Below are 25,585 nucleotides of genomic sequence, written 5' to 3'. Positions count from 1 at the left end.
GTAGGCAACAAAATGGCGAACTACCGCCACCACCTGGCGAGGAATCGCAAATGAACAACAGTTTAAATTTTCTACTGGGCTGAATATCTGTTTAAACTCAGGCCACTATGATTGCCAGACTGAGTATTTCAACCATGTTGAAATTTATAATGAGTTCAAGTATGTGAACGAAACTGTTAATGTACGCAGTGAGGTGCGATCATGCTGCGAAGACGCACTAAGCACATCCTAACCAGTCGGTGGCGGTAATGCTTTCGCTCGTTTCCAACCGCCATTAAAAAGAAAAAAGAAGAAGATTCTGAGGTGTGCAGTTCTCTCGCCTGACGGTAGGGGGCGAACACTCGAGATCCCAGTGATTCTTTTTGCGACTCCTCGGCCGCAGAATAAGAAACAGCAAGTTGAGTGTGCAGCCGTCCGTTCATTTACCCCCCATGTTTGGATTTAATTTCTAAATGGAGAATTATATCTCCAGTTTTCTAAACTGGATTTCAAATCTCGCTCTTTCCAAACAACGTTGTAGATACGACAAGGATGGCTGTGTGGATGTACCGCAAGAAACCACCTTTTCTTTTTTTCCTGCCTTCTTTTCTCAAGTTGTGACAATGTGGACTCGGATCTTTCAGAACCGAGCGGCTCTGAAAGATCTCATCAATGCCACCTGCCTTCTTGACAAACACCAGCTGGCCTTTCGTGGAAGTGATGAAAGTACGTGAAAACTATGTTAAACCCGTACATGCTTTTACTGAGAAAGACAACAGGCTAACAAGACACTTGCAGACATCCACTGTATTTTCTTGGTTTGTCAAATAGAATGCAGAATGATTTAATTGAAGCAGTCGCTGATGTCATTAGAAATGACATTAAAAAGGAGATCAATGCAGCCCCATCTGTTGCTGTAGAATGAGCCGAGACCACAGATGTCGGATTCCTGTCATATGGCGCTATATGGCCGTGTTTACCCACTGTTGGTGCTGTTGCATCCAGCAAAGTGCATGCCCAGATCATTTTGGAAAATTCCTGACGACTGGGACAATGACACGCAGGTTATGGCAGCAGGATAAGATCGCTGGCTGTGGAAAAACGTGTGCTTTCTCCTTATAGCATGAGGCCATTTTCAAGGAAACGGATGCCCTTTTCAGAGGCCTTCAAAACAAAGCGATGGACATTGAATATTGTCTTGCAGGCATTCACGACACTGTTGCAGCTCTGGAGTGCATGAGACTGGAGTTGGACTGTTTCTGTGACCAATTTGAGAAGAAATGCAGCGCGCTTGGCCTGACGGAGTGGAGGCAGACGACTGTTCTGTAACATTCAGGATGACAAAAGCCATTAACGGCGAGGCTTGATCATTTCGGTGGGCTGGCCTGGTTTTTGCTTGGTTTGCTGTATTGAGCAAAACTCAGGGAAATGTCACAGAATTGTGATGAAACAAAGCTACAGAGCCGGTCAAAATATGGCATATTCTTTGACTGTGCGAGACAAATGAATGTAGGTCTCCATGTGATCTCCATGGAGACAGAGAGACTTTTAAAACTGAAGGAAAACAAGGAAAACTTCTACAAACAGGTTATCAATGCGTTTGTTCAGAAGGAGCGGTGCATGGACTTTATTAATAAGGAGGTAAGACTGTAAAACCTTAAAATTAAATGTGCTTTGTAATTGTAAAAAAAAAACAAGGTTAGAGATGATAGTTTTTTATTACATTGAAACTAATAAATATTTAGTAAATTACCAAAAGGGTTTTAGAATAGACATAAATTCAGTATACTGTATTACAGTCTTAAATAGGATATTGGGCAAACTATCTGTACTTTTTAATTGGTGGCATAGTTCCTGAGCATTTCATTTTTTGTTGACAGGAATTTGGAATCACTCTGTAAACATGTAAGTGCAACATTTGTGTTACAATTATCTGAACTCTGAGGTGAATAACATACTGCTTTGTGTAAAAAGCATTAATCACGTGCCTTAAATGTCACAGTGTGCAGCAGGAGACACTGTCGTGATGATTTACACTCAAAACGACTCCACCTGCATCAATACGAAGTCGTTAAGAAGACTAATAAAACCTGTTATTGGGCAGTGATTGACCAGTGTGAAGGTCCATGTGACTGATGTACTGTATGTAGCCAAGATTCCATCAAATAAACTCGAGGCCTTCATACTTTACATCTCCGATCTTTGTCTCGGGCATTAATATCTGACCGTCTAGCGTAAACGCGATGATGTAGGTGGCGATCCTGCCAGCGTCCTCCTCAGACTTCAGGGCAACAATGATCTGATCGTCTGTCTCTGGAACGAATTTAAAAGAGGAGAAGCCGTGGGTGGGGTCGAAGGGCCCCACGTGCCGCACGGATATGGAGCTGAAATCTGCGGGGCAGGACAGCATGAGGTTGGTGGCGCGCCGCTCGTCCTTAGTCTCGTCATAGCGTTCGTGGCTGGCGCGGCGAGGGAGGAAGAACCAGCGCTGGAGACGCTCGCTCCACGTGGCCGACTCATGGATCAGGTATCCTGAAAACAGCACCGTAAAAACAAACCTTAACATCCGCATATATGAATTTATTCTTTCAAAGAAAGTGGTCAGAACCTGGTGGCTGGATCCCTGTTGCACTCCTCAGGGCGTTATAGTGTGGCACCCAGTTCCTATGCTCCACATCACCACGGTAGCCGATAACCTTCACCCACTCTGGGTTCTCGTGGAGAACCTTCCCGGTAGTTGTGGTCCACTCCTTTCCCAGACTGCCGACATACAGGTGCTCATCCTTCACTGCCAGCCACTCCGCTTTAAATGCTGCAAAAGGACAGTTTGAAGAGGACTTGACGCTACCGTCCTGCGTGAGTGAGGAGAACGTGCGGTGAAGACTGACCCTTGGAAACGGTGCCATCGCCATCAGGCAGTATGACCCAGGGAACGGCCTGATTGTCCAAAATCCTGTAAACCACACCAGTGTGGTCGTCCACAGTGTACAAATGACCGTCAAAGACCACCAACTCCGACAGCTCCATACCTGCAGAACACGGATTCGGTCAGACATCTATATCAATGATGCGTGGCAGAACTCAGCGGAGGTCGCTACCTCGTCCCTTTTCAGCCAGGGAGCTCTTCAAGGTTACCGTGTGGGCGTCCCACTCCACCGCCAGCCTGCCGACGTCGTCTGAAACAGTCAGGTAACCTTTCTTCATGTAGCTGAGCCACGTCTGCTCCTTAGAGCTCCGCGACGCCTGGTCCAGGTCTGCGATGACCCCAATACGGTAGCGGATTCCATCCTTCGTCTTCACCGGTGGACTCAACGGGTATGTATCGTTGTAGGGCTTCTCCCTCTTCTGATGCCCTTGAGCATTTGGACTCTTGGACAGCCTGAAGTTGCCCCCGTCTCCCCCACTCTGCATCTGCCAGTTCTGAACTCGGCTGCGGTGGCGGTGGCCGTGCGTAGCGGCGTCCCTGCCCCCCACCGTCCAGTGGAGGTACAGCACAAGCGCTGAGGTCAGCAGGGCCACCGCAGCGATCGCGCGCCATTTAGGATAGAAGCGCAAATCGGAGCCGGCGGCGTGTTTAACCGACGACAAGGCCAGGAGGAGGCTTTGGAGGGCGACGCTGAACGAGGTCATGGGAGCAGCGTTTTCATCCTCGCTGTCAGGCTTCGACTGAGAGTCAAGGCTATTTAATCCAGGGGCTGAACGCAGAAAGAAAATAGGAATTGTAAATGTGGATACTTGGCTAAGACTGACTGATCAGACATTTTCAGAGGGGAAAAAAAACTGATTCGTAAGAAATAAGATGGGACAAAACACACTAGCTGTGGAGGATTTAAGAACGACCACGGAGGAGGAGAACATGGAGGGGGGAAAAAAAGCCTTTTGTTCCTATTGTTCTCTGCTCACAACAGAGATTTGTTCTGCTGTTTAAAAAAAAAAAAAAAAAAACTAAAATGGCCACGTGTAAGCACATTGTGTGTCCGCCTATGATTAAAACGTCCATAACAGATGAGCCACCACACCATTAAACAGAAAACTCAGTGGGCTCATTCACAATCTATCCATCCATCTTCTGTTCACCACCACTCGTTCAGTATCACAGGGGTGCTGGAATCTATCCCAGCATCACTGGGTGAGAGGCGGGATACACCCGGCACAGATCACCACACGAACGTCTACCACCAACCTACTCCACACACTGGGGGGTAGAAAGGTGCAGCCTGTATTTACTGTGAACTGTGCAGCTCAGGTTACAGTTTCACCCTAAACAAGTGGACTTTTTCCCACTGAGAGCTGGGGGAAGATAGGGTTTATGTGGTAATCTTCATCTGCAACTAAGCTGTAACCATAAAATATTGATGAAGAATTTATCATTGTCTTTATAAGACAATCATTTGACATTGTGCAAGGACGTCCTTGAGGACAACCTGTTCTGTGGAACTAATCCACCTTGTTTGTTCCTTAGTTACTCTAAGGATGTTCATAATTTTGCAGTGGTTGGCGCACCTGATGAATAAATATGATTATTAAAATAAAGTTTATTCATAGGATATTTCTCTTTCATTCCTAAAACTCATTTGCGAACTCCTAAATTATCTTTATATAGAATCTGTTACAATCAAAATTGTTTCTAGGCACATTACAGGGTCTGACTCTCATGACAAGGAAAAGCTCCTCTATAACTGGAAGAAACCTTGAGCAGGACCGGGCCCATATGGGGGGGTGCTGACGGAAGGCTGGGCAGAGAAGAGAATAGACATACATCATGCAAATACATTAATTACACAGCACAAACAAAAGTAGAAGTAAGCGGGTCTGTGGGGTCTGAGGTCAGCGGGTCAGTGCACGGCGGAGTTGGACAAAGCCAAATCTGCTTCTGACCGGGGCAATTAAAAACATCACAATAACTCCCTCTGAGTACTGACCACCTCTAAAATGGGAGTGTGGGTGACAGCAATGTTTGCTCACAAAACTCAAACTGGGTTTTTTAATTTACTTGCACAATCACAATAGTAAATCACAACATGTGTTGCGATTGATATTGGAACGTCTGATTCTCTCCAACTGCCTGCCGTGAGTACTACAGCGCAGTCATTATTGCACTTTGAAAGCAATTTCCTTTTTAAGGAAATTGCTTTCAAAAGTACAAATAATTCCAGATTGAAAAGTATAACGGAAGAATGTGGTACACAACAGCTAGAAAAGGTTAAAATGCACAAAAAAGCACAACGATAATCTACATTAGGAGTGTCTGATAGCGGACCACTTAAATATCAATTAAATAATAATAAATTGGCCAACCAAGCCTCTCGTTATACTAAACCTTGAATATTATCTTAAACTAGTGAAAGCCAGTACAAACTGGCACAATACTTGCAGATCTAAAGTATCCTGTTCCCTTCCTCTCTTCACTGTTCTAAACAAGTGCACACATCCACGAATAACTTGCTCCTTATCAAATTCACACCGACTCTTGGCATGCAAATAATGCCCGTATTGTCGCCATTGAAGGCACAATTTGCCATCGCTCGGCAGCACAAACCCAAACACTGACATGCCCATGAAAAATGCAATTATTCACCCTTCCGTCGCCTCTTGTGCCCTGACTCTGCGACCATCGCGCTGGTTCACATAATGGCCTGCAGTTCCCCTCGCTGCTCGGCCCCACATGAACAACTGATCTCTAATTCTCCAAGTCTCCTCCTTTTCCTCCATTATATTATCCAAACATGTTACATCCTGTTTCAGAGCCAAGATGGAAAAACAGGAAATTTTTGTTGACTCAAAAAAAAAAAGAAGGTTGCAATTAGAGACAGATAATTCCACCATTGGGTAATTAGTTGTGAATTGGTGGTGATTAATGTATTAGTCACATCCAGCAGGTCCCACTACTCCTTAATGACACCTAACCTTTTTTTTGTTGTTCATTGACATTTAGATGTATAGGTCTATACAGTTTTAAAGATTGAATGAATCTATAAATATATTACACCGTGGATTTTAATGTATAGAATCATTGTTCAGGACTCTTACATGTCAATGTAATGCAAATACACTTTAGTATAGAAATCAAATAAAAAGAGCACATCATTTATGGTTTTATTGCGATTAATTATATATATTTATCCAAAACATCTGGTATACATCTGCCTGTCTTCAAACTTATGGACACTAAAGCGGATAACGATCAAATCGGTGAAAAAACGGGAAAAGGGTGAGATAAAGAGTGACAATAAAACCGAATCTGTGAGAATGTTCACCCAAGTGTAATTTACTTCACGTTAATCGACTTCACGTTAACCGACTTTACAAAGTTGTCAAAGCTCCCAGCCGGCGCCGGGCTACGTGTCCGTTAGCCAGCGAGCTAACTTGGGCTAACACCCCGCACATTTAACCTTTGGCAGTTTCATTTCGGGTTTTTTTGGACACGTCGCCGTTGTTGCTGTGGAATCGATCGCTCATTCGCCCCCCGTGTGTTTGTGAAAGTGTGGATCTTACCCGGAACAGAGGCTCCTCGGGTCCGACCGGTCAGCCATGTCCGACGGACTGGTGGTCGGCAGTGTCGGTGACTGACTCCAAAGTCCAACAGCCAGTGCACATGTGTTGTTATTATTAACTTTTTATTTTGGATATGCGGTACATATGATAGATAGATAGATAGATAGATAGATAGATAGATAGATAGATAGATAGATAGATGACAAGTTGACTTTGACTGTATTTGCATCTTAAATATTTGCCCAGACACTCAAAAACTAGACCAACTTTGATTAATTTAATATTTAAATATAACTTTATTCACACAGGGATAATGTCACAGTTTATTTTAACCAAGTGCCAAACTAGAATGTCATCCTGCATCATCAGGATATAAATGTTCACCCACACACTTGGCATAATGTACATTCAAACATTTATTGTGATGGTTTTTTTTTCTAAGAACATATAGTCCATGTTAATGTACCACTGTCAAACAATGTAAACAACTGTGGTAGTTTAAATGAAAAACTAAACGTAACTATGTCACTTTCCGACTTGCTCTTTGCTCTGCAGTCTTATCCCGTGAATACTACGGTCCTTACACGTGTCTTTAGGAATACAGTGTTTGCACAGCCTGGCAGTGGATTAGATTCTCTCAGTGGTGTTGATGTTTTCTCGAGCGAGTCACTTCTGTCCTCTACATTCATACAAACCTGTTATAATGTATATTTTAAAAAGAGAGTGCAGAGCTGTGTGTTACTGCAGAGCTACACCGACAACCAGGGGGAATCATCTTAGCCTTTTCCCATCATCTTCAAAAGAAGCTAGAAAGAAGGTGTTCAATAAAATTAGATGGGTTTTGTTTTAAGCCAAATGTATGACAGGAAATTGGCCGTTTCTCAAACACCAGGTTCGGCAGCTGATGCATTTTGGGTGTGCTTTACCTTTGTGAGGTGATACTCCTCGTCTACCAGCTGCTCAATGATGTTAAAGTGGTCTGTGTTGGCCACATTCTCCATGGACACATTCAGTCCTGATGCCTCCAAAGCCTTTGAGGTAAGGAAACACAGAGAAGCATAAAACATTTGGAAGTATGTCTGTGAAGATTCTCAGTCATCCAGGTCATGGTAATTCTGGCATTTGAACCGTGGCAACTGGTCAGCAGCACTGACCTTGTAGTATTCTTCGGACTGCTTGTGGAACTCTGGCGAGTCGTTCTCAGCGACGGCCATGATGATGTGGCAGTCGGATGAGGAATGTTTGAGCTGAGAGATAAACTTGCTGGGGCTGTTCCTCAACGCCACCTCCCTGACAAGAAGAAACATCCCGAGGACGGAGGAGACAAATGCGTTACAACTATGAAGAGGGAAGGAATCGCACATGAGATAGAGCTGCATAATCCTGCCCCATAATCCTGAGTAATCGGTTTAAGAAAGGAAATTCAATTGACCATTTACATATTGAGACGGTGTAATTCCAGTAATACCCTGATCTGTAATCAGATTACAACCCTTCCTGTTCAAGAGTACTGATTTACCATCTTAAACCCTAAAAATAGAATCAGTCATCATGTCACATTCGACAAATCTTTTACGTGATTATTCACAAAAAGTGTCAAGGTTAGACAGAGATAAATGCATTATATATATATTATATTATGAGAGTTTTTCTTTCAATTAAAAAGGGGGCATGCACCAGAAACCATGCTTTGAGGTTCTGTGTTTTTTAATGTATAATCATATTGTTGTTATATTCATTGCGTTAAAGGTGGCATACTCTGTCATCTTCAATGGGTCGTTGACGTAGGTGGACAGGATGGGCAGGAGGTCATAAATGCCACTGACCAGGAGGGCTCCTGCAGGACAAGCCAGAAAGAACCACTTATTAATGTAGATGTGACATACTGTATATCATCCTTTTATTCTGATTTACTTTACCTTTAATCTGAGGCGTGACGCTGTACTGGGACCAGTCGGTGGAGAGAACCATTGCAGCCAGGTGAGCCCCGGCAGAGTGGCCACAGAGGTACAGGCCACTGAGGCCAGTGCAAACAAAGTGTCCATTAGTGAATGACAGGGCCAGTGAAAATGATAAAACTGGAATGTTGGTGGATTGCAGGAAAAATAAATACCTGATATGAGAATACTGTTGAACAACAGAAACAACACTCCTGCGTACCTGAGACACAATTAGATCCATGTTACCTGAAAAAGGATTTAAAAGGACCGCAGCTTAATGTTTATTCTTGGCTCTCTCTGAAGCTAGAAATAAAAGAAATAAGCGTACCTTTGGGAGCTATGTCATAGTCAACCGCCACCACTACTACACCTTTATCAACCAGCGGAACAGCCATGAAGCCCGACTCCTCTTTGCTTTACAAGCACAAAGAATCAAGGTGAAAAACCTGGAGGTGGAGTTTGAAACCAGAGGTAAAGCACAAAACTGTACCTGAGGAACTGCCAATAGCCTCCGTGTAGGTAAATGACAAGATCAACATCTGCAAAAGAAGAAATCTGGCTAGTTATGCATAATTCATCAAATCTGAAAAATGAGAAATGTGAAAACAGCTACATTTGTACCCAATGAGCTGGTGCTGGGGATATAGACGTCCAGTTTCTCTCCATCTCCTTCACCGTAGGGCACATTGAGCAAGGTTTGAGCCAGACTGCGAGCACGAACTGTCCCTGAACACAGAGTATCACAATCGGGACATCCTGATGATAGTATTATGGTACATGTAGAATACAAACAAATTATATTCAATGCTGCAAAATCTTATGGATGATGATGTCAGCATGGGTACCTTTCTTGATTGGCACACTTTTCAACACCAGATTTGACAAAAAAAAAAAAAACACAACTGAGATTTAACATTGTATAAAAGATAACCTGCAGCTATTCCTTAAAATGGTTTAGTAGCGAACTAGCTTACACGTGGCCTAAACCAAGTAATGGAAGTTAAAACCAGCTCAACCAGTTTTGAATTTAACATCTAATAGCCACCTCCATCTCGTGATTTTTTTATAAAACAAATTTAAAGACAGGGCAAGAATAACAACATGCCCACATGGGCTCACTGGCAGATGTTCTGTTGATGTAAGTTGTTCCCATCATTTCTATTAAGGGGTCGTTGTGTTATTACTGTCTCCACCAGATTTTAGACATGATGTAGGTTGATCTGTTGTTTCTGTTCTCTACTCGTTTTTTATTATCTTGGTTTCTTGGCAGTCTGATGGACGGTTTCAAAAATTAGTTTATTGGGGTTTTTTTATGTTTTGTTTGTGTTCTTGAATGTTTTTGGACCTTGTAAACTCTCGCTCTGCATCCATGATGTCTTCTCATGTGGTCTATGATTGTTGCTCTTCACTTGCATCCATATGTCATAAAAATTCCAATCTGGTTGTGAGAAGTGCTTTTAAGAATATAAAAACCCAAAAGGCTGCCCGTTTAGCGTGAACAGTTTTTGAGTGAAGAAAGAGTATGACTGTCTTATTAGAAGCTATATTGTTTACATGATCGTAAAAAACAATCAAATATCCTATGTCTGAAGATTTCCCAAATGATTATATAAAAAGAGCATAATGACAGCTAATGCTAAACCCGTTAGCATCGCCGTGCTCAACAGGACCGGATGTTTTGAAAATAACAGGAAGAACGAGTCTCACGTGACTTCGAACGAACGTCCTCCGATAAATGGACCAAATATGTAAACTTGGATTATTCTATTAGCGCATCACTGAAGCAGGAGCAAAAGATTTGATTGTTACATTAATCTGATTACTCACAGTTAATGGACTTTGATGTTCACAGCTAATTGCGTTATAAAACTATGAGTCAGGACTGCATCTAAATTACGTTAATCCGGCTAAAAGTTAAACGTAAAACGTTAAACGCCCATCAAAACCAATATCCCACATTCATTCATTAGAAGGTACCAGCTTTTTTGACATAATACTTAATTTACAAATCACCATCATTTATTCTTCATAAAGAAAATACCTTATTTACAATAAGATATTTGACATCCCAATCGAATGAGAACAAAGTTTGTTCATTTTCAACTTTTTTCAGCGGAATTGTTTCTAAGCAACAACTGGTAGTGATCCATATTAGATCACTGGAGGCTGTGTCCCTGCAACATTGGCCTGTTTGGCTGTAGCCGTGTTTATTTAGCATTTAGCCTCGAAACACACCGACCTTCCTTTAGAGCCTTTACGTGAGCCTGAATCACGTCGTCTGCAGACATCCTGTGCGACCACCGGGAGGGTGAATACTGACGATCGAGCTCCTGTCACGCAGAGAACTGAGTCACACCGGGAAACGATAGCCGGTAAAACATGGTAAAGAAATGAAAGATAAACAGCGCCCCCCGGAGCTATCGGCCGTCACCTGCGACCCTATTTCAGTTGCTGTTTTATAATTTTTTTCCACCCAAAATATTAAGTCAAATGTACTCGAAAATGTAGTTCTACATACGTCAAATATTATATTAATTAGGAAAACAAAAACATATCGCTTACATCGTTAGTCATTTCAGCTGTCAGACACTGTGTGCCACTGAGCGAAATGAGTGAGAAGTCCACCGATAGGAAAAATAACGCCTAAATGACAAGGGAGGACTGGACTTTGGAATCATGACGTGAAGATTACGCTTTGTAAACAAATCAGTGTTTACACTGCGTATTTTGTAAAATGATCAGGGGAAATTTAACGAAAAATCTTTACCTGAGGCATTCGAAATATTAATGAAATGTCTTTTTAACTGATGACACCTAAACGCAATCAGCTTTATTTTAAGTGTTGAAACTTTTAAAACAGGTCATTTGAATGTTGGGTATCTTTGAAGATGCTGCGCGGGACAAATAAAGTTTCCTGGATTGGCGCGAGCGCGTCTGCTGCGGGCAGCATCTCTCTGATTGGTTGTAAAACTCACGTGACATCCCACGATTGGTCCAACCCGAGAAAAAAACTACCGGGACTCGAAGTGGCGCGCACATTTAATTTTAGTCCCGCAGAAAGGTTGAGTCGTCCCTTAGTCTCCTTTTATCGGATTTTATTCCGCGTTTTTTAAGCTCGCTCAAATTCAAGCGCGACTGCATAAAATGGAATTAGGCGGATTTTCAAAGATTCTTCCAAATTCACCGAAAAACGCACGGGGACAGATTCAGGTTCGTACCTCCACCTGCAGAAGAAACATTTCCTTTGCTTAATGTTATATATATACGACTAATAAATGTCTTCATTCACAAGCTAAGACATGTTAAAATATTTCACAAGTATGTTATGCGTGTAACAGTCCTGCACGTTTTTTTTTCACAGGTCATATTTGGACCGATGTTTTCCGGTAAAAGGTGAGCTATTTATTCTAAATTGCAAACAGCAGGGTCGAGTGCATGTGAAGTAACGTTATTCAATTATTTTCCGAAACTTATTCTCTCCAAAATTTGCCTTTTTCTTGTCAAATTGCGCCAAGTCGTTGTCAGCCCGCCAAATTGAATCATTGCTGTTTGCAGTATGTGTCTACTATAGTGACATGTTGGAGCTAACTATATATTAAGTCAACTATATTTAAGTTTAATATTGACATCTGAGGTCAACAAACATATTGCAATATATATAAATGTATTTGCAGTGTTCTTTTGATGTCACTCTGACCATGACAAATTAAATGATGTATGGAGAGAAAAACTTGTGACAATATTTCTGCTTGATTCACTTCTTTTTTCTTTTTTTTTTTTTTACTAATATGATGTATAGAATTTGGGGTGGATTAATGTCAACTTATTCTTCCTGTTACAGCACAGAGTTAATGCGAAGAGTGCGTCGTTTCCAGCTGGCCCAGTACAAATGCTTGGTGATCAAATATGCCAAGGACACGCGTTATTCTGACAGCGGCATGGCCACACATGACAAGTATGTCTCAGGTTTTGCTCAGTATCTCTGCAATTTCCCTGTAGGATCAATTGTACCGATTAGTTGGCATAAGATTTATCAAATGTAATACAACAGTGACAGTCTTTGATACCTTTCTCTAAAACCTGGTGGTGATAAACTGTTCATCAACGTGCAGAATGCTTTGGTTAAGTATTTTACATCCAATGATGCACTATCAATGCATCATTACTTTATTTCCTATTGATTTTTCAGGAATACAATGGAGGCTGTTCCAGCCAATCGCCTTGGAGATGTGCACTCTCAGGCGTTGCAAGTCTGTGTCATTGGAGTTGACGAAGGACAGTTTGTGAGTATATTTTTGGACGCTGCTCTTATCCAGATGGTGTTAATCTCAGACATTGTGTTTCATTAAACTAAAGCTGCAGAATTTTTTTTTTTTTTTTGTAGTTTCCAGACATCGTGGAGTTTTGTGAGGAGATGGCCAATTTGGGAAAGACGATCATTGTAGCTGCTTTGGATGGAACCTTCCAGAGAAAGGTGATATTTCTTGTGTACCTTGACCTGCTAATGGAGACACAGTGTGTCCTGCAGGGCCAGACAGTACTGTTTTACATAGAACAGAATGTGCACCACAAGACACATTTTTAAAAGGCTGAATAAACTGCATGAGTTTCACTATAAATGACCATTCATTGTGCTTTTATTCCACAACATAATGCATCCGTTCTGTATTGCTAATCCAATTATTACTCATTCTGGTGTTGCATTCTTGCAGCCATTTGGAAGCATCCTGAACCTCGTCCCGCTTGCAGAGAGCGTGGTAAAGCTCAACGCAGTCTGCATGCAGTGTTTTAAAGAAGCTGCCTACACCAAGAGGATCGGAGCAGAGAAGGAGGTGAGGAGGCAAAATAAAGCACCCCTGGCTGAGCTGACTGCTCCTCACCTAAGTCAAATTATTGGCCTCTGTCATATTACTGTTTTAGTCTTCACACTACAATTTCCTTTGGAACAGAAAATTTCTCCTGAGATTTTAGACTTCTTCCAGTAAAAACTCCAACACTGATGACCATTAAAAGCCCTCGGCAGCACTTTCCAACACCGGCAGAGTCCGATAAATCACCGAGGCAGTTTGGAGAACCCCCTTTCCATTTCATCAGAGTTGTATAACAGGTCAATAATCTTTGTGCCGCAGGTGGAAGTGATCGGTGGAGCAGACAAGTATCAGGCGGTGTGCAGGAAATGTTACGGAGATCTGATGGACGACAAGGAGAACAGGTCTCCCTGTAGCGATGAAACCCCACCACACGATCACCTTGAAAAACTAAAGGACTCTGCTGTTCCCAGGAAGCTTTTCTCCAGTGTCATCCTCTGAAAAGATTCACTTTAATATTGTTTGTGTATTATTATTGTATTTGAATTTGTATTTACTTGATTTGGAGTCTTGGTATTCCTGAAAAATGAGTCGATCATTACTAATGCTATAGGCATAACTCCATATAAAGGAGCCTTAGCTGCTCATGTTATAATTTATTTTTGGGTTAAAAAATGAATATAACTCATTTAAAATGGGAACAAATCTGACTATTTCACTCCTTGTAGAGCTTAATGGAAAAGATTTCCTTGCACTTGAATCGCTTCTAAGATTTTAACTGCTCTAAATGATATGTAATCCAACACTGGTGCTACAGAGGCCCAAAATAACCTTTCTGGATCTGGGTATGTTTCGTGTGTGTGCTGGCAGGCAGGAATGGAAAAACTATCCTTTCTATATTAAACTTACTACAGACGAATGCAACAGTATTCATAACTTTGAACTTCCAGTAAATTATTTTATTGTTTAAGAAGTCCTGCATAATCTGCCCTTTGGTTTTGTCCTGAACAGAATGGTAAAATAAGTTTTTTTGCAAACAAGACTGCCAAGATTCAGACATTTTAAATGAATCACTTCTGTTGATCAAGACAAAGTTCACCCAAATATTAGCTTGTCATTTATAAAAGCCACATCCAAATTGTAAAGTTACTGTTTCACTTTCATTCAGAACACATTAATAATCTTATATAAATGGAATTTTCTTTACCATTGCTTTCTGGAGGCTGTTAGCATTCATGCTGTCAGTAGACTGTTGGTAAATGAAGCTGCTAAAACTCAGTTTTCACAGTTTTTTTTTTTTTTTTTAACTACTGGATTAAAAAAATGTTTGGCACTTTGAAGAGGAAGTGCTGTTATTAAGTTACAAGTTATTTCAGTTAGTTGCCGTACACGGTGCGTTAAACCTGTTCAGCTCGACGCGAGTATCTGCTTTCTCCACCCTCCGGTCACCTACTGAGCTAGTGTCAGACTCCTCAGTTTTGTTAATTTTGTCATGGAAATTAGATCAGCAAAGGCTGTTGTTTGATTTCTTTCAGGTATTCAAAAACATGAGGGTAGAAAAGCCACTTTACAACAATAGAAAGACTGCAAGACTATGTTAGAGCAAATGTTATGCTCATATTTAAGCCATGTAATTGCATAAAGAGCACGCATCTTTAAAATCGAAAGATTTCCAGTGTTTTATACTCCCCTAAAGTGTTTATCAAGATAAAGGCACCGTATGAAAAAAAAATGAGGCACATACAACAATTAAGATGGCAGCTTTGCAGCGTGAACCACAATCAGCGTTGGTCCCTCCCTAACTGGAGCTATCCCATTACGTAACCTTTGACCTCCTGGGTTCACTCAAACAAGCTCTCGCCTTCAGGTTGAGGTAAAAGTGGCATATTACCCAATCGCCCGTGCTGGCCTCAGCAACCGGACCGGCCTCTCTTCCTGTAAACCGAAGTGTTCCTGCAGGTGCGGCGCTTAGTTGGCAAACACCCGAAGAAGTGGTGAATCCAGAGTAAAAGCACAGCAGAATGAGATGGTGGAGGGCCTGTGCAGTGCAATTAGAATCACATTATCACCAAAGACGTGAGGGAAGACACCCCCAGGGGTCAGTAGTTGGGTGGCTGGTAGCTGGTGTCTCCTTGTGGCTGAGGGACAGAGGTGAAGGGAGGCTGCTGGTCGGACACGCTGCTGGGATAGGCTGTGTAGGCGGGAGGCGTGTAAGTCGTGGGGGCGTAGGTAGGAGGGTAGGGGGTGTGGAGGTCTGGCGGCGGCTCCACGTAGGTGGGGATGGTGGCTCCGCGATCTCCACGGCGAAAACGACCCACGGCAAAATAGGTCAGGATCCCCTGTGAATATTATAGAAAACAACCAACTGTCAATTCATTATTGAGATTAAAAAAAGACATTATTATAGTCTTGTTATATTTCTTTAGCATGAATAAAAAAAGCTGCATTTACTTGAACCCAAATGAGAGTTAAGAGGCGCATAATTAAGATGAGTAATAATACAGTTTTGTGTGTTTTTGAAACAAGTATTATTACAGTTCTGTGTGTTCCTCTTCACACCTGCGATGGTGTTCACAGTTGGTGTCGGCCGTTTGCGTGTCGCTGTTTTGAGTGTTAACAGGCGTATATTTACTACACAGTACATCAGATGCAGCATGAACAGGCAGCAATATCTGCCTTTGTATAATGTATCCTTAAATATCCCCCATAAACATCACTGCTTTCTGACTAATGAGTCCTTTACTCACTTTTACCTGTTTGCATGGGCGCGTTTAATCTACCTTTACGGGTGTTTTTTTAGCCATAAAGGTGGTGAGTAAAGTACAAAAAGGTAAGATCCTCACCCAGGTGGCGATAGAGAAGAATGAGAACGCCACAGTGGCGCGCGCGGCATCTATGGGGATCCCTCTGGTGTCCTGGGTGTTACTCCACTGATTGGCCAACAGGCAGAAGCACACAAACCACAGGAAGGCCCACACCCCTAGGAAGCACACAGGAACACAGATGCACAAACACCAGACGCCGATATCCGTGTTTTCACTTCATGAAGACCTCAACCTCAAACCCCCGCGAATAAACATGCAAACGGATAAAAAGCAGCGAGGAAAATGAATAGGAAGCTTTCCTCCTGTATCAACTATATCACGTAGAGCTGACAATGGGTGTAAATGTGTGCCTTGATATGCTAATTTATCAACTTTCCCTGGCCCCTTCCTAGTAAAAAAGCCTTTACACGTGCACATATGCTCTCAATTGGTTGTCAGCAAATGTTTGTGCATTTTAAGCAAACAGTGCTAAACACAGGAGCTCACTGATCAGGAGTGGAAGGTATTTCCCTGCCGGCTGTGTGTGTACATGCGTGCGCGCGCACGTGTGTGTGTCTAATGCTCCGGCTCACCTGAGAATCCCAGGTCCGCCATGATGGCATACTTCTTTTGCTGTTCATTGTTTACAAAAGGCAGGTAAACATCTAAAAGCAAGAAGGCCACGCAGGCCAGGAAGCCGATCACCCCGATGCCGACAGCGTAGTGGCACGCAGAGTCGTTCTGGTTAAAGATGCACTTTGGTTCTGGGCTGTATGGAGAGTTGACGTATCCCTCGGTGGCGATGCAGGCGAACACCACCATGGAAAACAACTGCGTTAAAACAGACGACAAGGGGGGAACTTTAACCATTAACTGCATGCTTTACATAGCTAAGAGGGGTCTGGAGACTGATTGACTGTCATTCAGGCAGCATGGAACCACATAGACAGAGAAAATACACTATAAATATATAATACTCCCATTCCATTCAAAAAAAAAGCTTCTAAACCCAGATGTTTTTATCCACATTCAAACTGAACAACAATAATGCTTTAATAAATAATTCACATAAGCGAAAAAGGAAAAATGAAAGCAGCCTGCTTGTGGCAACATCAGCAAACAGGTTTGGGTTGTGTCCACTGAAAGCAACCTTTACAGCAGAGAATAATATAATTAATCTGATGTGACAAGAAACTTCAAGGGAGTCACAAGATCATCAACTCCGCCGCTATTATCCGGCCAGTCGGCCAAAACCACTGATTACACATAACATTGTGGCATCTTGTGTTTTTAAAATAGTCTGAAGCTTGTTCGCAGTGTTTCCAGTAAACTCTTCCGATTGGCTCTGATTACCCTTTTAACCATGTGACCTTGTTCTGTATGCAGCTCGCTGGCATGTGACTGTGGCGATGCTACCGTCTCTAACAATGTGCGCAATGAGATCTGGTGGGAGGACACAGGGGCTATTTTAAATTGGAAGAAAATAAAACAGAGGGAGACAGGGAGTGGGAGAGACAAAACAAGGGCTTTAAACTTATATATATATACATATATAGGTAGAGTTTGGTTGTGGGAGGTCCAGATGCATACTCTTTTCTACAGGAATGACCAGATAGAAGTGTGTTGAGTGGCAATGGTCAAAAACACATCCACGGACCTAAAATGTGGGTGTATATTGTTGCTCATCACTCAACAGGAACATAGCACAATTTTATTGGATCACAGGATTTAGTCAGACATGGTGTCGTTTTAACATGAAGGTATAGGATTTTACACTTAAAGGATCAAAAGCAACAGCTTTTCCTTCTTTCAGGGGGCGCGCTGCATCATTGGACTTGTAGGCACTTCCGAGAATGAACAGTTGACTCTTGCGCAATCGGTGCCGAATGATCCAAGATCCACGGTGATCTTACCCGTGTGACCGTGGAATAATTTCAGCACAGCTGCACCGAGAATGTGTGCGCGTGCGTGTTCATGAGGCATAGAAAATATCAGTTTACCTCCGCCTCAGCCCCTGGTGACCACCGATGGTGACTTTTAACCCGCACGCATCTACCATACTGACCATGCAGGGACAAAATAGATGACGAGGTATCCATAGCCCCCGTCCCCACCCCCACCCCCACTCCAACAAGGACTGAAATTTTATCTTATCACACTAACAAGCGTTCACTCTTTCGCGTGCGCGCCCACGTCCCATAATGAGTCCACTGAACAATATAATCTATTGTCTAACCCGTTTGGTCGAGGTTCGGTGCTTGGCTATCAACACCAGTGCTGCCTGCAGGACAGAACTATCCCAAGCTCAACATTTGCATCACATCGGCCGACCAACGAAGGCCATGATGGGAGTTTGTCAAACTGCACAATTTTATGTTGCAGCAGCTTCCTTGCAGGTTGCACTTTGGCGAATGAGATCGCCCAGTTCACTCCAGTTTAGTCCGCCTGTTGCTTTCAGAAGAGTTCCTTTGATTGACAGTTTTGCCTGTGACTACCATGACAACGACTGCGCCGTCAGGGAGTTGCTGTCCTGCCGCGGCCAAAGGCGGCGTTTGCGCCCGAGAGGGACGCGGAGGAGCTGCCTGGTCCTAACAAGCCCTCCGCTCCCAAACAGGAAGTTTCCGGGCGCACCTGCTCCCAGATCACACTGATAACCGACTCCAGCGTTCAACCTTTGTACGGCAGGCACTCACCCAGCTGAAAAAACGCACGATGGTTTGCGGCTGTCGGGCAAACTTGTGGAAATCGAAGCCTCGTCCGGCGAGCGAAGCGCCGAACGCACTTGCGCCGTCCGTCTCCTGCATATTTCCGCCGTTTTCCTCCTCCGTGCGCACCCGATCCGCGCTGGCAGGACTGGTTGCGAGCTCCAGATAACCTGAACCAACGCTACAGCCAGTCACCACCGGGCAGCTGCTGCTGTCGACGACGTGCAAATCCTGGAAGTCTCCAGAGTTGCGCTTGTGCGCGTCACGGGGGCGGAGTTCAGGGTTAAGGAGCCAGCGTGAACTATAAAAGACGCCACTCTTTTTCCCATTTCGTTTATTTCCAAGACATGCAGTTTATGCAGATATTTTATTTGAGCACAATTGAGTACCAATTTCATTGGCACGTACAACCTTCATCACTCCGCACCTCCTTCAGCTTCCAAAGGATTCTTCCTAAAGGATATCCAAAAGATATTATATGCTCTATAAGTGCTTTGTAATTGCTTTGTTGAATAGGTTAATGATCTCTCATGATTAGAATATTTTAGTCCAATAATTTCAGGTCAAGAAAAATACACCTGTGGTGATTATTTCGCAATAACTCCACTTTTTAGTTTGTCTCACCTGATCAAATTCGGCATCTCTGGCAGCGTTTATCAGGTCATAATCCTCACCGAAGTCTGACAAATCCTGGAGGGAGGACGGTTCTTTAAATATGTGGGTTTAACATGCAATTTCCCACCCTCTAAGCTCAACTAACCAGCTCATCCTCACAACTAGGCACCGTTGTGATCATCTCCAGGTCAGGCCTGAGGTGAAAAATGACAGTTTCACAAATATTTCAAAAGATTGCCTTTTCATTTTTGGTTCCATTCAGTCTCTCAGACCTGTCTCACCTGGGCTTGATCCCACACTCTCTCCTCCCTCAAAAATAAAACAAAAGCAATGATTTATCCTCACAGTGAAAAGGTCAGAGGTCAGGCCAGAAATGATGGTGGGGTGGGAATTAAAAGAGGCTTTTGCCAGGGATACACGGGGTGCTGGACACGGACGCAACAGTCGAAAACTGGATTTACTCACTGAACATCATTACGAAACAACAGCATGCCGACACCATCACGACCAGGACGGCGAAGGCTCCAAAGACCGCCGCCACCACCACCACCGGGAGTCGATTCAGCACTGCAGAAGCAGGAAAGTGGTGGCGATCAACCCCCGCTGTCACCTGCGGCAAGCGCCTACCTCCAGTCCATCGGAGGGAGCAGTTCGCCTGTACCTTCTTTACTCACGAACAGCCTTTTGCTGCTGATGGCGCTGGAGTCGTCGAAGCTGTCACGCACCTCACAGCGGTACGTCCCGGCGCTTCTCCTCCCGACAGACAACAGGAGGATGGACTGTTCCGGCGGCCGGTTCACCACGTAGTAGAAGCTTCCGCTGTCATTCAGGAGGGTTTCGTTGAGGAACCACCGGTACTGTGGCTGAGAACCTGCTGCTGCCTTGCAGTAGAACTTCAGGCCAATCACTGCGTAGTTCTCTCCCACGTCATAATCATAAGTCATGGTCACGGGGCCGCTGACTGGGACTGTTGGAGACATTATGGATGGTAAAGCAGAAGCCAACAAGCACATTTTCAATTCGGTGTGTTCCTGAGACGTTCATACCGACTTCTATAGGAATCCATTGGCTGTATACAGTCCGGTCTCCGTTGTTTGCCCGACACTGGAGCCAGTCCGCGTTCACGCCCAGAACTAGGGGGAGCATTAATGTGGCCTCTCCGTCCTCAGTTGTCGTGTTGGTCAGCAGTTGCGTCCTGTTGTAGAGTGAAAAGGTGACAGGCGGCGTCCCTTTGGCCGACCGACAGGTGACAGCGGCTGAATAGCTGTGGGAGTCCTCCTTTATGACCTCGAAGGAGATTTCAGGATTCGACACCAACTCTAAAGAGAGTCGATGAAGAAAACGTGAGAAAAGGTCTTGAAAAGCCTGAACGAGAGCGTTTGTGGGCGGCCAACCTTTGACTGTGATGGACACGGAGCTGTTTGCACTGAAGACCTGTGTTTTGTTGAAGTTGTTGGTAGCGACACACGTGTAGGAGCCGCTGTCTTCAGGGGATGTTCTGAGAATAAGGAGAGCCGATATGTAGCTTTGAATCAAGAGGTCCTTTTTGTTTTCATTTGTCTATGTTTGTGTATAAAAGCACAATTTGAGAAAGCGTCTCAAAAGCACCTCTTCAACCGATCTCAGCACCATGTGGGTCAACGTTCTCTGGGAACCAAAGAAGGGTTCCGTTGCCATTGACCTTGATGATGGAGACAGTTTGTAAAGTCCAAAAAAGTTTACCTGTTGATAACGAGGTGGGCATCGCGGTACCGAGAACGGGAGACAGGCTGACTGTTCAGCAGCCATTCGAAGGAGACTTGACTTCCAACCGAATGTTGGCAGAGAAGCTCCAGCTTGGCCCCCTCGAAGAATTCGGTCGCGTCCGAGACAATGTCGATCTTGACACCGGACACTGGTTCTGCGGGAACGGCGGTACAAATCAGAAGTTCTCAGTCATTCATTAGGCGCTGCTCTTACGCTGTACTGGTGATAGTTGGTATTTGACTTTACTGAAGATTTAATGAGAAATTTTTAAATGAAAAAGCGCAGCCACTCGTTTTCAGACAGATGGATCATAGATATAGATGATATAGATATAGACCCACCGATGACCCTCAGATAGTGTGAGTTGCTGACGGTAGGTCTTATGTTTGGGTTGCCCTGTGCTTTAGCCACGCACTCCAGGTTGCCCTCGTGTTTAGGCCTGACAAAGATGGGGATCGATGCATTTCCTTTATGGAGGACAGAGAATTCGCCCAGCAGCTTGTCGTGGTTTCCCTCCCTGCGGAAGAGGGTCAGTCAACCCAAATTTCCTTTGTTTATGGCCTAGGTTGCATTTAATGTAAAGAAGTCCTCACTTGTATAACTGCAGCAAAATGGTTTGATTCCTCGGGTAGCTGGGCAGAGCACACTCAATCGTGATAACAGTTCCATCCAAAGCCTCAGACGGTCCGGACAGTCTTGGACGGTCTAGAATGACCTCAGCTGCAACAGCAAAAATATGACAGACTCACACGCTAAACTTTAATCAAAAGTCTGCCCATGCACCAACCCGGGCCACATACTTACTGCTATTGTCACTGCTGCAGTAGCACAAACCTACAGATGTAGACAAAACCAGCTGATCAGAGGGTCTCCTTGTAAAAGTGTACAGGAGGTCGGGCCCAGTGACTTACCCAGCGTGGCTGCAAACAGAAACGTCAACATTGCTGCAGAACCCAGCTCTCCTTTCTTCAGCAGTGTCTCCTCACTTAGCTCCGGAGTCTGCTGGGGAAGTTCTGACGGTTTAAAGTGAAGCTGCGAACTAATCAGACCAATGAAATGTGCAGAGTGTAGATAACGCACGCAATGTTCCCCTTCCCTGGCCAAACCCTCCGTTTATGCAATGTTTACATAATTTCAGCAATGAAAAACCCTCGTAATCGTATCGAAGAACTTCGAGCAATTAAAGCCAAGACGCAAGTTCCAGTGAAATCACAAAAATTTATTTGCAATAAACGATGTGACAGTCTACATTTACTGGAAAATCAACTTCTTCCCGTATCGTGCCGACATCTGTGAGACAACATGCGTCCTTCCACATCAAACACAGTCTGAGAGATACAGGAGATCAATTGTGCTCAGCTACATATGTTAAAATATGAAGCTACTAGTTTCCCCTTTCCTTCTGGATACTACAAAAGTTCTCTTGGTGACAATGAACACAATATGTGTGTCTTTGGATGAGCTGGTTTTAGTTACCATGAGGATTTCCTTGACATGTTTCACTCAAATGAAAAAGCACAACAAATTATTTGATTGCCTCTAGGTTTCAATAATGCAGCTTAAATACAAGGTTAAATAGGTAATTACAAATTACATTGCATTCCTGATACTGAGCTATTCCTGCTTAAAGTGACATATAATCGGCTGCTGTTGTAGAGTTGTGTATCAATACATGTAAATTGTGTTGATGTTGTAGTACACAATGTGACCAGAGGGTGGCAGGGTGCAGTAAACGTTCCACAGTCATCAATATAGCCTTGTTAGGATGTTATTACTGAGGATTTATTTTTGGACATCGCTGGCTGAGAAGGAGAAATCTTACTCTGAAGCACTGTGGCTGTGAGCTGTGAAAGAGGAAGAAGCAAACATTTAATGTCACAACAGCTTTTATAACGGTAACACATCCAGTCTGTTGATGTCACACACACACCTTGAAGGTACATCTTGCACAGGCAGAAGACACTTAGCACCAGAGACAGAAGGAGGAGGAGGCAGAACGCGATAGTAATGCTCTCTATGGTAGTGATGGGAAACTCTGGAATAGAAGGGACAAGGCCAGTAAAGAACAACATACTGTCCCGGCAGCCTGTAAAGCACTTCAAAATGGAATATGTGCCGTTTACTTGGTGGTGTGTCAACGGGCGACACTGCTGCAGGCGAAGAGTTAAGGGCCTTGTCTGAGTACGCAGTGTCATGTGTTAAAGAGCATTTATAAAAAAGGAAAGGAGTCTTGATTAGAATAATTAGCAAGCTGAGGTGAACAAATGAGGTCAATAATGACACATGATACTGAGCAATTATGTTCAATATCAGAAGCCTCTGTTGATTAAACATAATCTAAATGTCTAAATTACTTGAGGGCGGTTGAAAGTTCCTTACGCTCAAGTCCAAAATAACCCTGGTTCTGTAACTATGGGACTCTGCATAACATAAAATACATTATTGGGTGTCTTTTCCATGATTTATTGTACTAGAAATAAAGGAACATTGGAATTACTGGTTTCCTGTAATGTCCTGAAGTTGGATAGTTTACTGTAAAAATGTCTCCTGCTTTAAGATCACTTTTATTACACCGTTTATTTGGTCACCTGTGACTTTAACCAACACGGCTTCGCTCTCCACCCAGGGCCCGGAGCCATCATAGCTGTCCCTGGCTCGGCAGCGGTAATACCCAGACTCCTCTGGGCCCAGACCGGTCAGAAACAGCGTTCTCCCACTGTCTGCGAGGCCATAGCGAGACAGGAGCGGCTGTCCGTGAGGGTCCACGGGTGTCTCAGAGAGGACGGAAGCATTCAGCAGCCAGGACACATGAGGGAAAGTCCCCCTGCCGATGCGACAGCTCAGCCGGGCCGCCGCCAGTTTGGAATCCACTCCGTAGAGATAATCCACCTCCACAATCACATCGCCCCCGACTGGGACTGCACCGACGGGGTGGGGGGGGGCAGAGAGAAAGACTGTCAACTGAGAAGAACAGACAGCCACAGAGAAAAGCCCGTGCGCTCGTACCCACGACCAGCGTGACAGGCTCGCTCACAAGATCCTGCACCGGGTTAGTGGCCCGACACTGAGCCATCCCCATATCCAGCTCTGGCGCCATGGTGACGGGGAACCAGGCGGTGAGGGAGTCGGTCGCTGTGGAACGACCGAATTCCCTGCCATCTAATGTAAGGGAGAAGTTGACCGGGGGGGTCCCTTTAGAGGACCAGCAGGTTACATTACCCAGGTAATCATTGCCCTCTTTGGAAATGGAGAAAGAAATCCTCGGTTTGGAAACTCGGACTGAAAGAAAGACAACAAAGGGCAAAGGTGGAGCATTACAGAGACACAGCAAACACACTTATCGTTCTGTTGGATAGATTTGGTCACACACACACACACACACACACACACACACCTTTAACAGTCAATAGGACCTCTGTGCTGCTGGAAACCCTCTCGGTGTTTTGTACCCTGGACCAAGCCATGCAAGAATAGGTCCCAGCGTCCTGTAACGTCACCTTCTCCATGGTGAGATTGTTCCCGCTGGCTTTGGCGAAGGAAGAATTCCAGGTCACCTCACGCCTGTTGAAAAACCAGGTGTAGGACAGGTGCGAGCCCCGGGCGGTGTTGCAGCTCAGCACGACGCGTGACCCCTCGTACGCCACGGGCGGGAAGGGTTCGGAAAACACTCTGGTGTTTGACGGTGGCGCTGGAATGGTGGAAAAAGGTAAGGTTTGGAGAGACTGTCTGAAGTTGTGGGAAGATAATTGCACTCACTGACGACGCTCAGCTGGATGCTGTTGCTGAGTCCTGTGTGCGTTTTTCCCGACGCCTTGCAGAGGTACGACCCCTCCGACTTGGCAGTGACTCTCAGGACGAATGGCACTGACTGGTTCCCTTCGTAAACCCTGTCCATCCCGACTGGGATCCCGTCCATCATTAGCTCGTAGAGGATCGGTGGAGAAGAGTCAGGCCAATGGCACCAGAACGTCACACGGGAGCCGATGTAAGCCAGGTCAGGGCCCGTCAGCACCGGTTGAGGGGAGACTAATGAAAAACAAAATATTGACAGTTTTGATATTTGCCCATGCGAGTATGAGCAGATTAGAGTAAAATTATGGGGAAGAAGCAGAAAAAAATAAGAATAAAAATTAGAAACTATGTCTTTGGAATACGGGATTCAAACAAAATAGGAACCTTACTTGTTTTGAGGAACAAACAGGCTGCAGCTGAAAATCATCAACACGGTCACATGATTAGACAACTGAACTATTTCTTTACGGTACATTAATAACTTAAATAACGAAAATAACCGTACATACCCAAAATTGGCGCCAAGTGCGGAGTCTGTAGATGCTTCATAACCGTGATCGCTATTTGTCTCTAACATTGTTTCCCCGTTTCGTCCAGTTTGTGCATGTGTGGGTCTGTGCACGTAAACTGTGGGGGTGTCACACATGTGTTACCAACAGATAACACACTGCGCTTCACTTTTGGTGTTGTTTTAACGCAGG

At 44.2% G+C, this 25,585-nt stretch overlaps 5 protein-coding genes and 1 long non-coding RNA gene across 20 annotated transcripts; 2 read left to right on the top strand and 4 right to left on the bottom strand.

Annotated features, from left to right (window-relative positions):
• The first annotated feature begins 75 nt into the window (after positions 1 to 75).
• LOC130527978 (uncharacterized) lies at positions 76 to 2,164 on the top strand. 2 transcript variants are annotated; one of them, XR_008951167.1, is made up of 3 exons: positions 76 to 705; positions 1,184 to 1,620; positions 1,860 to 2,164. It is a non-coding gene; the product is annotated as an uncharacterized LOC130527978 (long non-coding RNA). The 2 variants fall into 2 exon arrangements; XR_008951166.1 differs by lacking the exon at positions 76 to 705 and having other exon boundaries at positions 712 to 1,620.
• cant1b (calcium activated nucleotidase 1b) lies at positions 1,679 to 6,623 on the bottom strand. Of its 2 annotated transcripts, XM_057036836.1 has the most exons (6): positions 6,475 to 6,554; positions 5,558 to 5,715; positions 3,078 to 3,674; positions 2,868 to 3,008; positions 2,588 to 2,791; positions 1,679 to 2,511 (listed from the first exon to the last, which is right to left on the bottom strand). In XM_057036836.1, the coding sequence occupies exons 2-6, from the start codon at positions 5,592 to 5,594 to the stop codon at positions 2,141 to 2,143; spliced, it is 1,350 nt and encodes a 449-aa protein (XP_056892816.1). In that variant the 5' UTR covers positions 5,595 to 5,715; positions 6,475 to 6,554; the 3' UTR covers positions 1,679 to 2,140. The 2 variants fall into 2 exon arrangements, with proteins under 2 accessions (XP_056892816.1, XP_056892815.1); XM_057036835.1 differs by lacking the exon at positions 5,558 to 5,715 and having other exon boundaries at positions 6,475 to 6,623.
• A 118-nt stretch (positions 6,624 to 6,741) lies between these two features.
• On the bottom strand, positions 6,742 to 11,018 carry afmid (arylformamidase). 2 transcript variants are annotated; one of them, XM_057036841.1, is made up of 11 exons: positions 10,977 to 11,018; positions 10,654 to 10,744; positions 9,036 to 9,140; positions 8,905 to 8,953; positions 8,743 to 8,828; positions 8,588 to 8,660; positions 8,394 to 8,491; positions 8,233 to 8,311; positions 7,629 to 7,764; positions 7,401 to 7,505; positions 6,742 to 7,280 (listed from the first exon to the last, which is right to left on the bottom strand). In XM_057036841.1, exons 1-11 carry the CDS (start codon positions 10,986 to 10,988, stop codon positions 7,251 to 7,253), a joined length of 864 nt encoding a protein of 287 aa, XP_056892821.1. In that variant the 5' UTR covers positions 10,989 to 11,018; the 3' UTR covers positions 6,742 to 7,250. The 2 variants fall into 2 exon arrangements, with proteins under 2 accessions (XP_056892821.1, XP_056892822.1); XM_057036842.1 differs by lacking the exons at positions 10,654 to 10,744; positions 10,977 to 11,018 and adding an exon at positions 9,760 to 10,592.
• Positions 11,019 to 11,419: 401 nt separating this feature from the next.
• Positions 11,420 to 14,513, top strand: tk1 (thymidine kinase 1, soluble). Its single transcript, XM_057036844.1, has 7 exons — positions 11,420 to 11,624; positions 11,776 to 11,807; positions 12,256 to 12,369; positions 12,604 to 12,697; positions 12,799 to 12,888; positions 13,127 to 13,246; positions 13,544 to 14,513. The coding sequence occupies exons 1-7, from the start codon at positions 11,559 to 11,561 to the stop codon at positions 13,721 to 13,723; spliced, it is 696 nt and encodes a 231-aa protein (XP_056892824.1). The 5' UTR covers positions 11,420 to 11,558; the 3' UTR covers positions 13,724 to 14,513.
• syngr2b (synaptogyrin 2b) lies at positions 14,156 to 22,138 on the bottom strand. 10 transcript variants are annotated; one of them, XR_008951160.1, is made up of 13 exons: positions 22,004 to 22,138; positions 21,897 to 21,926; positions 21,686 to 21,812; positions 21,434 to 21,609; positions 21,069 to 21,246; positions 20,741 to 20,844; positions 20,393 to 20,665; positions 20,008 to 20,313; positions 19,812 to 19,913; positions 19,619 to 19,655; positions 19,492 to 19,540; positions 19,356 to 19,421; positions 19,049 to 19,184 (listed from the first exon to the last, which is right to left on the bottom strand). XR_008951160.1 is itself a non-coding variant. In XM_057036837.1 (13 exons), exons 1-13 carry the CDS (start codon positions 22,032 to 22,034, stop codon positions 19,164 to 19,166), a joined length of 1,491 nt encoding a protein of 496 aa, XP_056892817.1. In that variant the 5' UTR covers positions 22,035 to 22,138; the 3' UTR covers positions 19,049 to 19,163. The 10 variants fall into 10 exon arrangements, 4 of the variants coding, with proteins under 4 accessions (XP_056892820.1, XP_056892817.1, XP_056892818.1 ...); XM_057036837.1 differs by having other exon boundaries at positions 19,628 to 19,655; XR_008951161.1 differs by lacking the exon at positions 19,619 to 19,655.
• Positions 22,139 to 22,290: 152 nt separating this feature from the next.
• Positions 22,291 to 25,550, bottom strand: LOC130527972 (Fc receptor-like protein 5). 3 transcript variants are annotated; one of them, XM_057036833.1, is made up of 9 exons: positions 25,394 to 25,549; positions 25,274 to 25,300; positions 24,849 to 25,118; positions 24,487 to 24,780; positions 24,099 to 24,371; positions 23,681 to 24,010; positions 23,216 to 23,269; positions 23,023 to 23,127; positions 22,291 to 22,936 (listed from the first exon to the last, which is right to left on the bottom strand). In XM_057036833.1, exons 1-9 carry the CDS (start codon positions 25,431 to 25,433, stop codon positions 22,911 to 22,913), a joined length of 1,419 nt encoding a protein of 472 aa, XP_056892813.1. In that variant the 5' UTR covers positions 25,434 to 25,549; the 3' UTR covers positions 22,291 to 22,910. The 3 variants fall into 3 exon arrangements, with proteins under 3 accessions (XP_056892813.1, XP_056892811.1, XP_056892814.1); XM_057036831.1 differs by having other exon boundaries at positions 23,023 to 23,269; positions 25,394 to 25,550; XM_057036834.1 differs by lacking the exon at positions 23,216 to 23,269.
• Positions 25,551 to 25,585: the final 35 nt, after the last annotated feature.

This window comes from Takifugu flavidus, chromosome 6 (genome assembly GCF_003711565.1).
Source record: "Takifugu flavidus isolate HTHZ2018 chromosome 6, ASM371156v2, whole genome shotgun sequence".
In the NCBI taxonomy this organism is placed as follows: Eukaryota; Metazoa; Chordata; class Actinopteri; order Tetraodontiformes; family Tetraodontidae; genus Takifugu; species Takifugu flavidus.
This window is presented reverse-complemented; position numbering and strand designations above follow the sequence as displayed.

Coding starts and splice junctions, on each gene's coding strand:
- syngr2b (XM_057036837.1), bottom strand. CDS start 22,034: ATGTTGACGTTTCTGTTTGCAGCCACGCTGG. Junction 21,927..22,003: donor TCTGTTTGCAGCCACGCTGG/GTAAGTCACTGG, acceptor CTACATCTGTAG/GTTTGTGCTACTGCAGCAGT. Junction 20,845..21,068: donor GCCCACCTCGTTATCAACAG/GTAAACTTTTTT, acceptor CCTTATTCTCAG/AACATCCCCTGAAGACAGCG.
- afmid (XM_057036841.1), bottom strand. Junction 9,141..10,653: donor CGTAAAGGCTCTAAAGGAAG/GTCGGTGTGTTT, acceptor CTCTGTGTTCAG/GGACAGTTCGTGCTCGCAGT. Junction 7,506..7,628: donor AGTCCGAAGAATACTACAAG/GTCAGTGCTGCT, acceptor CTTACCTCAAAG/GCTTTGGAGGCATCAGGACT.
- LOC130527972 (XM_057036831.1), bottom strand. CDS start 25,433: ATGAAGCATCTACAGACTCCGCACTTGGCGCCAATTTTGG. Junction 25,301..25,393: donor GCACTTGGCGCCAATTTTGG/GTATGTACGGTT, acceptor GATGATTTTCAG/CTGCAGCCTGTTTGTTCCTC. Junction 24,781..24,848: donor CATCCAGCTGAGCGTCGTCA/GTGAGTGCAATT, acceptor CCACCATTCCAG/CGCCACCGTCAAACACCAGA.
- cant1b (XM_057036836.1), bottom strand. CDS start 5,594: ATGGTCGCAGAGTCAGGGCACAAGAGGCGACGGAAGG. Junction 3,675..5,557: donor GCACAAGAGGCGACGGAAGG/GTGAATAATTGC, acceptor TTCTGCGTTCAG/CCCCTGGATTAAATAGCCTT. Junction 2,792..2,867: donor CGATGGCACCGTTTCCAAGG/GTCAGTCTTCAC, acceptor GTCCTTTTGCAG/CATTTAAAGCGGAGTGGCTG.
- tk1 (XM_057036844.1), top strand. CDS start 11,559: ATGGAATTAGGCGGATTTTCAAAGATTCTTCCAAATTCACCGAAAAAC. Junction 11,808..12,255: donor CCGATGTTTTCCGGTAAAAG/GTGAGCTATTTA, acceptor TTCCTGTTACAG/CACAGAGTTAATGCGAAGAG. Junction 13,247..13,543: donor GGATCGGAGCAGAGAAGGAG/GTGAGGAGGCAA, acceptor TTTGTGCCGCAG/GTGGAAGTGATCGGTGGAGC.